The following is a 15,478-nucleotide window of genomic DNA, read 5'->3' as shown; positions in this document are numbered from 1 at the left end:
GAACTCTCCAGAACCTTCCACACAACCACACCCCCAACTCTCCAGAACCTTCCACACAACCACACCCCCCAACTCTCCAGAACCTGCCACACAACCACACCCCCCCAACTCTCCAGAACCTTCCACACAACCACACCCCCCCAACTCTCCAGAACCTGCCACACAACCACACCCCCCCAACTCTCCAGAACCTGCCACACAACCACACCCCCCCCGAACTCTCCAGAACCTGCCACACAGCCACACCCCCCCGAACTCTCCAGAACCTTCCACATAGCCACACCCCCCCAACTCTCCAGAACCTTCCACACAACCACACCCCCCCAACTCTCCAGAACCTTCCACACAACCACACCCCCCCAACTCTCCAGAACCTGCCACACAACCACACCCCCCGAACTCTCCAGAACCTGCCACACAACCACACCCCCCCCGAACTCTCCAGAACCTGCCACACAACCACACACCAGCGTCTCCAGAACCTTCCACACAACCACACCCCCCAACTCTCCAGAACCTTCCACACAACCACACACCCCCCGAACTCTCCAGAACCTTCCACACAACCACACCCCCCCAAACTCTCCAGAACCTTCCACACAACCACGGCCCCCCAACTCTCCAGAACCTTCCACACAGCCACACCCCCCCAACTCTCCAGAACCTGCCACACAGCCACACCCCCCCAACTCTCCAGAACCTTCCACACAACCACACCCCCCCAACTCTCCAGAACCTGCCACACAACCACACCCCCCCAAACTCTCCAGAACCTTCCACACAACCACACCCCCCCAACTCTCCAGAACCTTCCACACAGCCACACCCCCCCAACTCTCCAGAACCTGCCACACAGCCACACCCCCCCAACTCTCCAGAACCTTCCACACAACCACACCCCCCCAACTCTCCAGAACCTGCCACACAACCACACCCCCCCGAACTCTCCAGAACCTGCCACACAACCACATCCCCCCAAACTCTCCAGAACCTGCCACACAACCACACCCCCCCGAACTCTCCAGAACCTTCCACACAACCACACCCCCCAACTCTCCAGAACCTTCCACACAGCCACACCCCCCCAGCTCTCCAGAACCTGCCACACAACCACACCCCCCCAACTCTCCAGAACCTTCCACACAACCACACCCCCCCAACTCTCCAGAACCTTCCACACAACCACACCCCCCCCAACTCTCCAGAACCTTCCACACAACCACACCCCTCCGAACTCTCCAGAACCTGCCACACAACCACATCCCCCCAACTCTCCAGAACCTTCCACACAGCCACACCCCCCCAACTCTCCAGAACCTGCCACACAACCACACCCCCCCGAACTCTCCAGAACCTGCCACACAACCACACTCCCCCGAACTCTCCAGAACCTGCCACACAACCACACCCCCCCGAACTCTCCAGAACCTTCCACACAACCACACCCCCCCAACTCTCCAGAACCTGCCACACAACCACACCCCCCCGAACTCTCCAGAACCTGCCACACAACCACACCCCCCGAACTCTCCAGAACCTGCCACACAACCACACACCAGTGTCTCCAGAACCTTCCACACAACCACACCCCCCCAACTCTCCAGAACCTTCCACACAACCACACACCCCCCGAACTCTCCAGAACCTTCCACACAACCACACCCCCCCGAACTCTCCAGAACCTTCCACACAACCACACCCACCCGAACTCTCCAGAACCTTCCACACAACCACACCCCCCCGAACTCTCCAGAACCTTCCACACAACCACAGCCCCCCGAACTCTCCAGAACCTTTCACACAACCACAGCCCCCCAACTCTCCAGAACCTTCCACACAACCACAGCCCCCCAACTCTCCAGAACCTGCCACACAACCACACCCCCCAACTCTCCAGAACCTTCCACACAGCCACACCCCCCAACTCTCCAGAACCTTCCACACAGCCACACCCCCCGAACTCTCCAGAACCTTCCACACAACCACACCTCCCCCAACTCTCCAGAACCTGCCACACAACCACACCCCCCCAACTCTCCAGAACCTGCCACACAACCACACACCAGTGTCTCCAGGACTCTCCACACAACCACACGCCTCTCATTCTCCAGAACCCTCCCGCACGCCCCTCACTCCCTAGAACCTTCCACACAACCGCACACATCCCTTTTGGAACTGGGCGGGGATGGTGCCTGCTTAGGGAATTCCTGGGTAACCCCCTTAGGTTTCCCCCCAGGGAAAACCCTGTTCACGCATCCCTGAAGCTCTGTTCCGGAAGTAAGTTTCAGGATCCTCCTGAGGGACATCTTTGTTTTCCTAGAAACTCTAAGGCAGCTCTGGAAGAAGTGGCCCCTGTTGGTTTAGAGTGCAGCCCACCAGAGGTACAACTTCTCCTCTCCTGCCGGGGAGAGCTTCCCACTAGACACCTGCAGAGTGGGCAGCGAACAGCGAGAACCACCGTGCAGAAAGCGCAGGAGCCCTTCGCCCAGCGGCCTCCGGAAGCCTCGCCCGCCCCTGGACGGTGTACCCACCCTAGCGAGTACGAGTCCTGGCGTTTGAGGAAGTACCACTTTAGGCCGGGCGCGGTGGCTCACACCCGTAATCCCAGCACTTTGGGAGGCCGAGGCGGGTGGATCACCTGAGGTCGGGAGTTTGAAACCAGCTTGACCAGCGTGGAGAAACCCCGTCTCTACAGAAAACACAAAATGAGCCAGGTGTGGTGGTGCCCGCTTGTAATCCCAGCTACTCTGGAGACTAACGCAGGAGAATTGCTTGAACCCGGGAGGTGGAGGTTGCAGTGAGCCGAGATTGGGCAAGGAGAGTGAAACTCCATCTCAAAAAAAAAAAAAAAAAAAAAAGAAAAGAAAAGAAAAGAAAAAGAAAAAGAAATAGAAAAAGTAACAATTTATGACAGTCTGTATACCTTTCAATTAAATAGAATTCCTGTGTTCCCCCAAAGCAAACAGCCAATATAGTGGTGTTTGTTTGTTTGTTTGTTTTTGGAGAAACTCAAATGTAATGTGTGGCCTTCATGGGACTTCTATGTCATGTGGCAGATTTTCAGTATTCCAGGAAACATCCTTTAAAGTCAGCATGCCGTTACCTTATGACCCTTCCGTTTTCCACATAGTGCTGCACCCGGAGGAACGCCACGAAAGGGGCTCCGGGTTTCTCATTTTCCTGGTGGGGAAAATACAAGAAAGAGCCAGTGAGCCACAGGGAGGTGCCCCCGGCTGTCCTGTCTTCCGCTTTCGTGGGGAGGGGCCTGGATTGCTTCACACTCAGTTCAAAGCTGAAGCTCAGGTACTGCCGCCAGAACTGACACCTCGACTCATGGTAATTTCTACAGGAAAATTCTGAGTGGGATGTGGTCTACAGCGTTCAAGAACATCTGCGAAGGCGGGCTTCGGGGCAGGCTCACCTGCCTGCAGCCTCTGGGCTCACTGCAGTCCCCTGCGGACGGGGCAGCTGCGTGGACAGAAGGCAGCACATCCCCACGGTCCAGCACAGTCCACCGTGGTGCCCTGCCCTCTCCCACCCCATGCATCCCTGTGGTCCAGCACAGTCCACCGTGGTGCCCTGCCCTCTCCCACCCCACACTCTATGCTTACTTCATATATTTCTTTCTTCCAGTCTTTTGAGAAGTACTTGCTGAGCTTTTGCTCCAAATCCATAAATACATACTCATTATCTGAAAGCAAAAGAAAAGGCTTCATCAGAGTGGTCACCATGCTTCTCAGGTGTCACCGTTTGTTCAAAACTGAGTGTGGCTTTGAGAGAAGAGAGGCACAGCTGAAAACTATGTGTCTCCAACTGATGCTGTGTACAGGGCTTTCCTTGGCTGACAATGCAAAGAGCATCCTAACACACATGCGGGTGTCAAATGCTTGCTTACTAAAATGATGTTCCAGCGTGCAGGAATATTACAAGTTGATATTCAAAACTGGCACATGATCCAGGCACGCCCTTTGGGAAAGCAATTTAGCAACACATATCCCTCCCCTCTTCCTCTGCAACCCAGGCACTCGTCTCTCAGCTATGGAATGAGTCATTTGAAAAATAGAGATGTCAGGGTTGGATGCGGTGGCTCAAGCTTGTAATCTCTGCAATTTTGGAGACGAAGGCAGGAGGATTGCTTGAGGCCAGGAATTCAAGACAAGCCTGGACAACATAATGAGGCCTCAGTCACCACAGGAAAAAAAAAATTAGCCAGGTATGGTGGTGCATGCATGCAGTCCTAGCTACTCAGGAAGCTGAGGCAGGAAGATTGCTTCATCCTGGGAGTTCAAGGCTGCAGAGAGCTACGAATGTGCCACTGCACTCCAGTGTGGGTGACAAGAGTGAGACCCTGCCTCAATCAATCAATCAATCAATCAAAATAGAGATATCTAGCCGGGCGCGGTGGCTCAAGCCTGTAATCCCAGCACTTTGGGAGGCCGAGACAGGCGGATCACGAGGTCGGGAGATCAAGACCATCCTAGCTAACACGGTGAAACCCTGTCTCTACTAAAAAATACATAAAACTAGCCGGGCGAGGTGGCGGGCGCCTGTAGTCCCAGCTACTCCGGAGGCTGAGGCAGGAGAATGGCGTGAACCCGGGAGGCGGAGCTTGCAGTGAGCCGAGATCCGGCCACTGCCCTCCAGCCTGGGCGACAGAGCGAGACTCCGTCTCAAAAAAAAAAAAAAAATAGAGATATCTATAATCTAGTACCAAGTTGATCAACTTCAAGTCAATGATCCGAGTTTTACCTGTTAATCTGGTTTCCCTGGAAACTACAAGAGATGCTTCTTTCTAAATTAGGTGTTTCTATATTTTAAAAATATTTGCCACCATGTGTTTTCTTTATGGCCTGGAAATATTAAACAATTTTCCTAGAGAGGAAAATAAAGCCTAGAGAGACACCCTTCATGCTGTGACTTAAAACTACACACCGTCCCTCCATGTCTGCTGGGAATTCGTTCCAGGACTCCCCTCAGATATCAAAACCTGGGGATGGTGTATGTGACTTAAAACAACACACGATCCCTCCGTGTCTGCTGGGGATTCATTCCAGGACTGCCCTCTACGCACGATCCCTCCATGTCTGCTGGGAATTGGTTCCAGGACACCCCTCGGATATCAAAACCCGGGGATGGTGTTGAGCTCGCGTGTACCCTACACACATCCTCGTGTACACTTTAAATCATCTCGAGATTCCTTATAATGCCTGATGCAATGCAAATGCTGCAGAAATCTTTGTTATACTGTGTTGTTAAGCTTGTATTATTTTATTGTTGTACTATTCATTGTTATTACTTTGAGTATGTTCAACATGAGGTTAGTTAAATCTGAGGATGCGGAACCCATGGCCCTAGGACTGAGTCCCTGAAATACACTCGAGAGGGAAGTCACCGCCCGGAGGAGCCAGAAGCAGTTGCCGGCCGCAGCAGTGGGTGCCTCAGGAACAGTGGCGGTGCAGGCTATCCCTGAACCTTTTACCTTATTCTCTGGCCGCCGACCACTCCAGTTCTGGCTGTCGCCTCACAGACACCTCCCTGGTGACAAGTCAACCAGCAGAATCCAAAAACATCATGCTGAGTTCCCGTGCAGGGGTCCCCAGGTGAAGGCAGGGCCAGGGCCATGGCTGGCAATGCATGGGAAGGCTACCACAGGGCCCGGGGTGACGGGTAGGGCCCACCTGAACGTGGCCTCTCAGGGTCACAGCAGTCAGCCTGGGCTCTGCCCAGCCTTTTGGCCCTCATGGTCGGGGCCTGACAGTCCTGAGAGGCGCGGGGGCCAGGGAGCTCACTGTGTTCCAGGCTCAGCGGAGCCTGGCGTTGCCCTTGCTGAGGGTGGAATCATGGCCCCCAGATGCATACGCTGAAGTCCTGGCCCCTGGCACCTCAGTTCCTGTATTTTGAGATAGGGCTTTTACAGAAGTCATTGAGTGGACATGAGGTCATTAGGGTAGGCCTTCATCCAAGAAGACCAGCATCCTTGTAAAAACATGGAAACTGCACAGAGACACACACAGAGGGACGACCATGTGACCACACAGAGAGGCAGCCATTGGCAGGCCCAGGAGAGAGGCCTCAGGAGAAGCCATGCATGCTGGCACCCTGGCCTTGGATTCCAGCCTCTGGAACTGAGACACAGATGTGTGTGGTTTAGGCCATGCCATCGGTGGCAGCCTGGTGGCTCAGAGTGAGGTAGGAGGCATGAGTTGACTCGGCGGGGGAATGGGACTCAGATACTGGACCAAATTGAGGACTAGCTAAAACAGAGATGGGGGAAGCAGCTTCCCATAAGACACGCCCACCAGCCGCGGGTCAGTTTACCATTGCCATGGCAACCGTGGGAGGTACCGCCCCTTTCCAGGCCAACAACCCGAGGATGTGAAAGTTCCGCCTTTTTCCAGAAATGTCTGCATAATCTTCTTTTTAATTTGTATATAAGTAGAAGTGGGTATGATTCTGAGTGCAGCCCTGCCTCTGAGCTGCTGCTCTGGGCGTGCTGCCTGTGGGGGGCCCCGGCTCTGCACCGAGCTGTGCCTCTGCTGCTGCCATGCATGGCTGCTTCGATAAGAGCTGCTGTCTAATGCCACCGGTTCATCCTCGAATTCTTTCCTGGGTGAAGCCAAGAACCCTCTGAGGCTAAGTCCCAACTTTGGGCTTGCCTTGCCTACCCTTCATCAAGAGGACCCGACGGCAGTGGTGGCAAGGCCAGTCTCAGCAGGGCTCACGGGGCCTGCGGTGTCAGCGTGCCTTCCCGAGAGTCCGTGGGCTCCACACTCTCCATTCATGATTTGGAGCTGAGGCCTTGAGGTGCCGTGATTCCCCCAATGTCCTCAGAGCCCTGCCAGACCCGGCTGCTGGCTCCGGCCCTCTGGGCTGACTGGACTTGGCAGCCCTGTGTCCCTGACCAGGCATCTCCTGGCTCAGGCCTTGCTTTCCTGCTGGCGGGGCCAGACTGTGGACTGTGATTGAGCACTGGAAACAGGAGCCTGGAGGAACCTCAGAGGCAGGGCAAGTGCCAAAAGCCGCCTGACAAGGCTGCCTGCTGTCCGACTGCCCCGTGTGACATGCTGAAAGGGACTCTGCTGTGACGCCAGTGGAAGGTGCCGTGGGTTAACCGTCGTGGGGGAGAAGGAGGAACAGGCTGAGCGTAGGACTTTCAGGGTAATGAAGTTCTTCTCTGTGACACTAAGGTGACAGACATCTGGCATTTGACACTTGTGCAAACCCAGAGAACGTGCCACACCAGGAGGGAGCCCCGAGGTCCACCCCAGACTGTGTGACACTGGTCACCATGGGCTCCTCAGTGGGGACAGACACACCACCCTGGGGAGATGTTGGTAGCACAGGAGGCTGTGCATGCAGGGAGTTCACATGGGAAATCTCTCCCTTCCACTCAATTTTGCTGTGAACCATAACTGCTGTAAAAAATAAAGTCCTAAAATCCTAAGTAAGGCCTCTTTTGCCTCTGAGATTCAAGGCTCCCCAGGGAGGAAAAAAACCTGTGACTCAGTCACAAAAATCTGAATTTGCAGCAAACATGACCGCCTGCCCTGCACCAAGCTGCCGCAAGCCCCCACCAGAAGCACAGAGGTTTGGGAGAGGTAAGGCATTCTTTCTAGAACATGCTGGGGAGACTGTCCTCACACCAGCACTCCCAGAACCCAGGGCAGTAAGCAGTGGGCAGTGGAGTCAGGTAGGCACAATTTCCTCTCAGTCAAGAGTCAAATCACCCAGCATCCTTCCTTGTGCAGTGTCGGGGCAGAGCAGGGGAGCCTCATGCTGCGGGGGCCCAGGGACCTGGTCCAATGACGTGGACGCAGGGTCCCCAGCAGACCCTGAACAGCATGAACCCTGGAGGGCAGCACGGCCAGCCTCATAGTCCCCGCCCTCCTTGGGCAGAACCTGGCGCAGGAGGCAGCCCCGTGGGCAGACACCAGACAGCAAGACTGTGGTGCAAAAGGTACTTTTAGTAGTTCAGACTCACAGGTGATTTAAAACAATGTACAATCCCTCTGTGTCTGCTGGGAATTGGTTCCAGGACTCCCTTCGGATATCAAAACCTGGAGATGGTGTTGAGTTCGTGTGTACCCTACACACATCCTCGTGTACACTTTAAATCATCTCGAGATTCCTTATAAAACCTGATGCAATGTAAATGCTGTGGAAATCTTTGTTATACTGTGTTGTTAAGCTTGTATTATTTTATTGTTGTACTATTTATTGTTATTACTTTGAGTATTTTCAACATGAGGCTAGTTAAATCCGAGAATGCAGAACCCATGGATACAGAGCACTGTCTACTCTTATTTATATTAGAAAACCTGCAGTCCTGAGAATAAAAGCCACAGGGAAAAGTTAGTCCCAGATATGGCAGTACTCCCTTACAGCCACCTGCATTACATATGAAGATAAATCCCCAAGCACGTTCTGCAGATAAAGGAAGACACCAGTGAGGAAGACTCACCCACAGAGGCCTGCAGAAAGGGCATCACAGGGCCGGGTGCCTGGCTTGGCCCCTCTCCGCCCTGCCTGTCTTTCTAATCTTTAGTACCCTGCTCTTCTAGATGGCATTAGACCCAGAGGGGAGGCTGCAGGGCCGGGCGCATGGCTCAGTCACTCTCCACCCTGCCTGTCTTTCTAATCCTTAGTACCTGGCCCTTCTAGACAGTGTTAGACCCAGGGGGAGGCTCCAGGGTGTCACCAGCCCCAGTTTCCTTTTGTGTCAGGGAGGATCAAACACTTGGCCTCATTGGTAACAATCACAGCAACTCGCTGCTTGGACACTGCGTGCCATGTTCTGTGCTAAAGACTCTGAACCAATCCCTACATCTTTAACCTGATGGCACTGTTATCTACTCCCATCTCACAGACGGTGAGGCCCAGGCTTGCAGAGGCCATTCCTAGGGGAGTCCTCACCCCACTCTATAACAGGCCAAGGACCCTCAAAGCCAGGGGTTAGCAAACCAGGGCCCCAGGCCAAACCCCAGCAGCCACTTGCTCTTGTTAACAAAATCTTGTTGGAACACAGCCCAGCCACAATCGTTCTATTACATCGTGTCCATAGCTGCTTTCGTACTGCAAAGTCAAAATATTTACTATGTGGCCTTTTACAGAAGAACTCTGCCAACGCCTGGTCTAAGCGAATGCTGAGTGAAAAGGTCTGGATCACCATTCTCTGGTCCTGACTCCCCCGAATTCACCATTTGGGTACTCGAGTTTGAACTCAAGTGTTTGCAGCATGAGTAGCAGATGTTGGGCAATGCTTGCTAAAGGATCTAGGGTTACCTTTGCCTCAGTAAGGTCAGCAAAAGGCCCTTTATTTGTACGTTCATTACCTAAATCACCCTGCTGTATCCTTCCAAATTCCACCTCAAATCACAATGAGAAGGAGAGAAAATGAATTCCTCAAGCTTAGTCCCTCCTAGTACTTAACATCAAACACTATGAGAGCAATTCCTGCGGCAACACCAATCTGGAAGACAGAGCCACTTGTTTCTCAATATCGTCACTGTCCCCTAAACCTCCACACCCCTAGAAGCGGGACAGCAGACATTATCACTTCTGGCGATAGGTGCACCCTTCTTAGTCCGGCCACAGTGCCCGCTGTATGGACAAGGCAGTCTAGATGTCACCGTGAAGACATTCTTAAGATGAGGGCAACACTTAGGCTGGGTGCGGTGGCTCATGCCTGTAATCCCAGTACTTTCGGAGGCAGAGGCAGGTGGATTGCATGAGCCCAGCAGTTTGAGACCAGCCTGGGCAACATAATGAGACCCGACTCCACAAAGAAATACAAAAGGTATCTGGTCATGGTGGTATTAAGGAAGGAGACCACTACTACTCCCCTCACCTTGCCTAGTTCACAAGACAGGAGGAGAGAGAAAGCAAAAAGTTAGAAAGAAACCAAAGTAAGATAGATAGCCAGACAACCTTAGCACCACCACCCGGCCCTAGGAGTTAAAAAAGTAATAATAGTAACATCAACCCCTGACCTAAACTACTTGTGTTATCTGTAAATTCCAGACACTGTATGAAAAAAGCGTTGTAAAACTTGTTGTTGGCTGATGCATGCAGCCCCCAGTCATGTTTCCCACGCTTGCTCAATTTATCACAACCCTTTCACGTGGACCCCTTAAAGTTGTAAGCCTTTAAAATGGCCAAGAATTTCTTTTTCAGAGAGCTCTTAAGATGTGAGTCTGCCGACGCTCCCGGCCAAATAAAAAACCTCTTCCTTCTTTAATCCGGTGTCTGAGGAGTTTTGTCTGCGGCTCGTCCTGCTACATTTCTTGGTTCCCTGACCGATTAACGGACGGTCAAGGCAGCCCCTCAGGCAGCTTATGCCTGCCCCGTAGAGCATCCCTGTGGGGGACTCTGGCCAGCTTGAGCGATGCGGATCCTGACAGTGCTCCCGGGTAGGCATTTGCCCTGGTGGAACGCCTCCTCAAAGCAGTGCACAGCAGGCCCCCACGGAGGATCAACGCAGTGGCTGAACACCGGGAAGGAACTGGCACTTGAAGTCTGGACATCTGAAACTTGGTAAGACTGGTCTTTGGAACTTGCCCACTCCATTTGAGTGGAAACGTGGCCTGATCACCCATGGCGTGCTTGTACCGGCACTTTGGTTTTTGTTTTTGACTTGACTTGAATTGCTTGATGCTTTGGTTTTAGTTCTGATTTTGACTTGACTTGAATTGCTTGATAAATAGGCGTGCCTTTACTGGCACTTTGGTTTTGGTTCTGATTTTAACTTGGCTTAAATTGCTTGACGAACAGGTGTGCCTTTAACAACACTTTGGTTTTAGTTTTGATTTTGATTTAGTGTGAATTAGATGAGTGAGTGACCTTTTACCCTGTCCTTCTTGTAGTGTGAATGTTGTTTTGTCTCGAGAGAAAAATAGGTCAGACACACAGTAAGGCCACGCCACTAGGAACTGTGTTAAAAAAAAATTCAAAAAGAAAAAGGGAAAGTCATCAAATCATCAAAACTTACTCTATTAAATGCATGTTACAGAACCTTAAGAAAGGTTTTGCAGGAGATTATAGAGTTAAGTTAACCCCCTAGAGGTTAAGAACTCTGTGTGAATTAGAACTGCCCTCTGTTGGTGTTGGATGGCCCATCGAAGGAACTATAGATAGAGAACAACTGGCCATGTATTTAAGGTGGTGACAGGGGTCGGAGGATAGCTGGTGTACCTAGATCAAATTCCTTTATATTGACTCATGGTTAAATATAATATAGACAAAACCAGCATAAATTTAGCCCTGTTTAACAGCTTATTGCAAAAAAGCCAAAAGTAAAAGTAAGAGCAGTTTCACCAGCAGACACAAAGTTAAAAAGGGAGTCCCAGAAACAGCAAGAGAAGCCACTTTTGCAGGAGCCGCCAGAGATAATAGAAATTCTTTCTCCATATGTCCCAGCCTACTACCCCACTTTACCGAGGCTAACAGCCCCCTCAGAAAAGAGATTCAGGAGCTAACACGCCCCAAGTCTCACCTCGAAGGGGAGGATCGGGGCCTCCAGAGGTCAAGGAAGGAAGTCAAGATAGTCAAGTGGCCGTCTCAGATCTGATCTTGCTGGAGCTATGTAAATGCCTCTCAGGGAGACGCGAGGACCTGTCTGTTACAATGACCAGGCCCACAACCAGGGAGGGGGGGCAACAGACTTTCATCTACCAGCCCTTTTCAGCCATTGATCTACTAAACTGGAAACACCCTGAACCCGCCACCTTGCTCCCAGCAGCTAGAGCCCTGTAGAGCATGACTGTGTAGAGGTGTTGGACTCAAGTGTACTCTAGCAGACCTGACCTCCGGGACCAGCCTTGGGCGTCAGTAGACTAGGAGCTATACGTGGGTGGGAGCAGCTTCATCAACCCACAAGGAGAGAGATGTGCAGAGTATGCGGTGGTAACCCTGGACACTGTCATTAAGCTGAGCTCGTTGCTTTAATTCGGGCCTTAGAACTTAGTAAAGGTAAGACTATAAACATTTACACTGACTCTCGGTATGCCTGTTTAACCCTCCAAGTGCATGGAAAATTATACAAAGATAAGAGCCTGTTAAACTCTAGGAAAAAGGGGAAAAAAGACCCAAAGAATGCAACTCAGCTTCAGCGTTTGCAGAGGTACTGAGAAGCACTTCTGCAGAGGCTAAAACTTGGCAGAAAAAAGGAAGGAATATAAAAAAGATTTCAGGAATGCTTCAAGGAGCTGACAAGAACCTAAGTCAGTTTTATAAGGGACTCTATAAAGCATTCTGGCTCTACACCCCATTGAACCCTGAGGCTGCTGAAAATCAGTACATAGTGAATACTTCATTTGTAAAGCAAGCCCAGGGTAACATCAAGCAGAAGCTGCGTGCATGAATACCACCTAGTCTAGAAAAGTGGCCACCAAGGTGTATGTTAACTGTGACCAAGGGACAAAACTGGAAAAGAGCAAAAGAAAAAAAAAAAAAAAGACTAAGAGTAAATGTAAAAAAGAGAATCAGAAGAAAACAGGAGAGACAGCAGTGCGCGGGGGCAGGGCCCGTGCTGTTGCCTGGCCCCACCAACTGGCCGTGAGAGCAAGAAAACTCAGGGAAAAAAAAAAAAAAAAAGTAAATTAAAGACTTAAGAAAAAAAGTCAATCTTATCAACAGCTCTTATAAAAAAAAAAATTAGCAATGTGAGAAGACGTGGACGTGGATATAAACGTGAAAAAAGTCAAGTTAGGCAAATATTCAAGAGCCAGACAAGGCTAGAGAGAGATTAATGTGCAAAATGCAAAAAGAAAGGAGACTAGAAGGGTAAATGTTCAAAAGGCAGGAAAGGAAATGGCCAAGGCCACAAGACAAAGAGGCCATCGGCCAAGGGCTGCCGCACCTCGGAGGAACCAAATACTGATCTGTTCAGGCTGACAGGAGCTAACAAATGTAAAGTAAAGACTAGGGCAGATGAGGTACCTTCCCATTAGGCTCCCGGAGCCCATGGACACATTAGAAGTTAAAAGCAGCAAGATTCTGCCGTATCTGGATTCCAATTTCTCACTGAAAGCTAAGCCACTAAATAGAGTTACAAAGTGGGGTGGCGGAGGGAGAAGAGCCCTTCCTCTAAGAAACTTAAACAGGAGAAAGAGCCGTACCTTGTGAAAACCTGCTTACAGATTTTACAGACCTGCCCCGTGCTGGAGGCGATCGGTACAGGCTAGTGCTTGTTTGCACCTTTTCAAGGTAAGTTCAAGTTTTCCCCACCAGGACAGAAAAAGTATAAGAAGTGACTAAAGTACTGTTAAAATACATTATCTCCAGGTTTAGACTACCTCTAACTTTAAAGTCAGACAATAGGCCAGCATTTGTAGCTAAAATAGCGCAAGATTTAACAAGACTGTTAAAAATAAAATAAAAATTACACACAGCCTATTGGCCACAAAGTTCAAGAAAAGGTAAAACGCATAAAGTGGACACTCAAGCAGCTACCGAAAAAAAATGCTGCCAGAAAATTCATTTAAGATAAAATCAGGGTTTTGCCTATGGTCCTCCTCTGAGTCGGGGGCAGCCCCACCAAACAAACTAGGTATTTGCCCTATAAGATTTTCTTCGGTCGGCCACCCCCAAATCATAGGTCAAATTAAAAGCGACCTCCAGAAACTAAAGGAATTAACCTTAAAAAAGCAAATGCAGGCTTTAAAAATAGCCATATAAAGTGTTGATGATTAAATAAATGGAAATGCCTATAAACTTGACACCCCTTTAAATCTAGTGACTCTGTTTAAAGTAAAATCTAATTTTTCTAGGACCCATATAGGATGGGCCCTCTACTGTAACCTTGTCCACTCCCACCGCTGTTAAAGTTGCAGGTGTTGTGTCTTGGATCCACCACAGTCAGCTAACACCGGTAGCTCAGGACAAGTAGACCAGCCAGCAGGACACAGATCACCCAACCCGGCTGATCCTGAGACGAGACCAAGCTGCTGCTGAGGACGACAGCCCTGCTCTGGTCACTCTGGGGGCTGACCAGTCTATGCACGACTGAAACTTGAGGAGACAACAAGGCCTGCTCTAGTCATACCGGCAGCTGACTAGTCTACACATGGCCGAAGCTTGAGGACTCATCAAGCAGGTAAATGTAGTTAAAAATCTTAAGATTAATAGTTTTCCTGTAATACTAACTGTTTTCCTATTGATCTGTCGCTGTATTCAAGCTTTTTCCCAAGTAAGGACCTCTTTTGTCCTTACTGGATATGAATACGCTGTACATTGTTTTGTTGTTGCTACCCCTGCAACCATGCTAGAAGAAACACCTATGTAAGGTGTCCCCACTGTACACATGCTACTTAGGAAACCCAGACCCATCCAGCCCAGCAGCAATTCCGAGTCTTTCAGTCATTCTTTAAACATATAAACCAGAAGTTACCAGAACCTCCTCCTTTAGCAAAAAAAGAAAAAACCTATTTGCTCAGTTGGCTGAAAACATTGCTAGTAGCCTAGATGTTTCTTCATGTTATGGGTTTTTTTGGTTTTGTTTTGTTTTGTTTGAGACGGAGTCTCACTCTGTCACCCAGGCTGGAGTGCAGTGGCCGGATCTCAGCTCACTGCAAGCTCCGCCTCCTGGGTTTACGCCATTCTCCTGCCTCAGCCTCCCGAGTAGCTGGGACTACAGGCGCCCGCCACCTCGCCCGGCTAGTTTTTTGTGTTTTTTAATAGAGATGGGGTTTCACCGTGTTCACCAGGATAGTCTCGATCTCCTGACCTCGTGATCCTCCCTCTCGGCCTCCCAAAGTGCTGGGATTACAGGCTTGAGCCACAGCGCCCGGCCAATGTTTCTTCATGTTGTGTTTATAAAAAGGCTAACATAAGAGACCAATGGCCTTGAGGAGCAAAAGAGTTAATGCCTCAAGATAACTTTAACCCTTTCCCCAAACAGACGCCCCCAGTTCAAGCGTCTGGCTCTTAAAAACTTCTGTTATTAAAAAATACTGTGTTACTCGCTAAGAAAAACCTTTTAAGACCCAGTAAAAAAAACCAACCTGCTTAGGACATATGCCTGCTTAAGACAATTTGGTACATGTGCCTGTACAGGTTTAACTCAGGTTTGATCCTAGGTCTTCATTTAGAAAATAGTTTTCAGCTATAAGAAAATTTAAAACCCTCATTGTAAGTGTATTACTAGTAATAGAAACTTGCTTGCTGTTCCCCTGTGTGTTACACTTACTCTTTCAAATGATAAAAGGTTTTGTAGCTACCATCGTTCATCAGAAAACTTCAACAAAAGTGTATTACATAAAATACTATCACCCTATCTCGCAAAAAGACTCAAAAAGTAAAAATAAAAGTGAGAACTCCCATTAGTTAGTGAAAATTCTCAAAGCAGGGGATAAGGAAGGAGACCACTACTACTCCCCTCACCTTGCCTAGTTCACAAGACAGGAGGAGAGAGAAAGCAAAAAGTTGGAAAGAAACCAAAGTAAGACAAACAGCCAGACAACCTAGGCACCACCACCCGGCC

General features: G+C 50.1%; 1 protein-coding gene across 1 annotated transcript in view; it reads right to left on the bottom strand.

The window, feature by feature from the left end:
• FRMD1 (FERM domain containing 1) overlaps positions 1-15,478 on the bottom strand; it is a 52,445-nt gene that overhangs the window by 7,248 nt on the left and 29,719 nt on the right. The window contains 2 exon segments of the mRNA XM_073022255.1: positions 3,104-3,180; positions 3,612-3,691. Coding sequence (XP_072878356.1) covers positions 3,104-3,180; positions 3,612-3,691 — 157 coding nt within the window.

Source organism: Chlorocebus sabaeus, chromosome 13 (assembly GCF_047675955.1).
Source record: "Chlorocebus sabaeus isolate Y175 chromosome 13, mChlSab1.0.hap1, whole genome shotgun sequence".
Lineage (NCBI taxonomy): Eukaryota > Metazoa > Chordata > Mammalia > Primates > Cercopithecidae > Chlorocebus > Chlorocebus sabaeus.
Note: the sequence above shows the minus strand (reverse complement) of the source record. Positions and strands in the feature narration are given on the sequence as shown.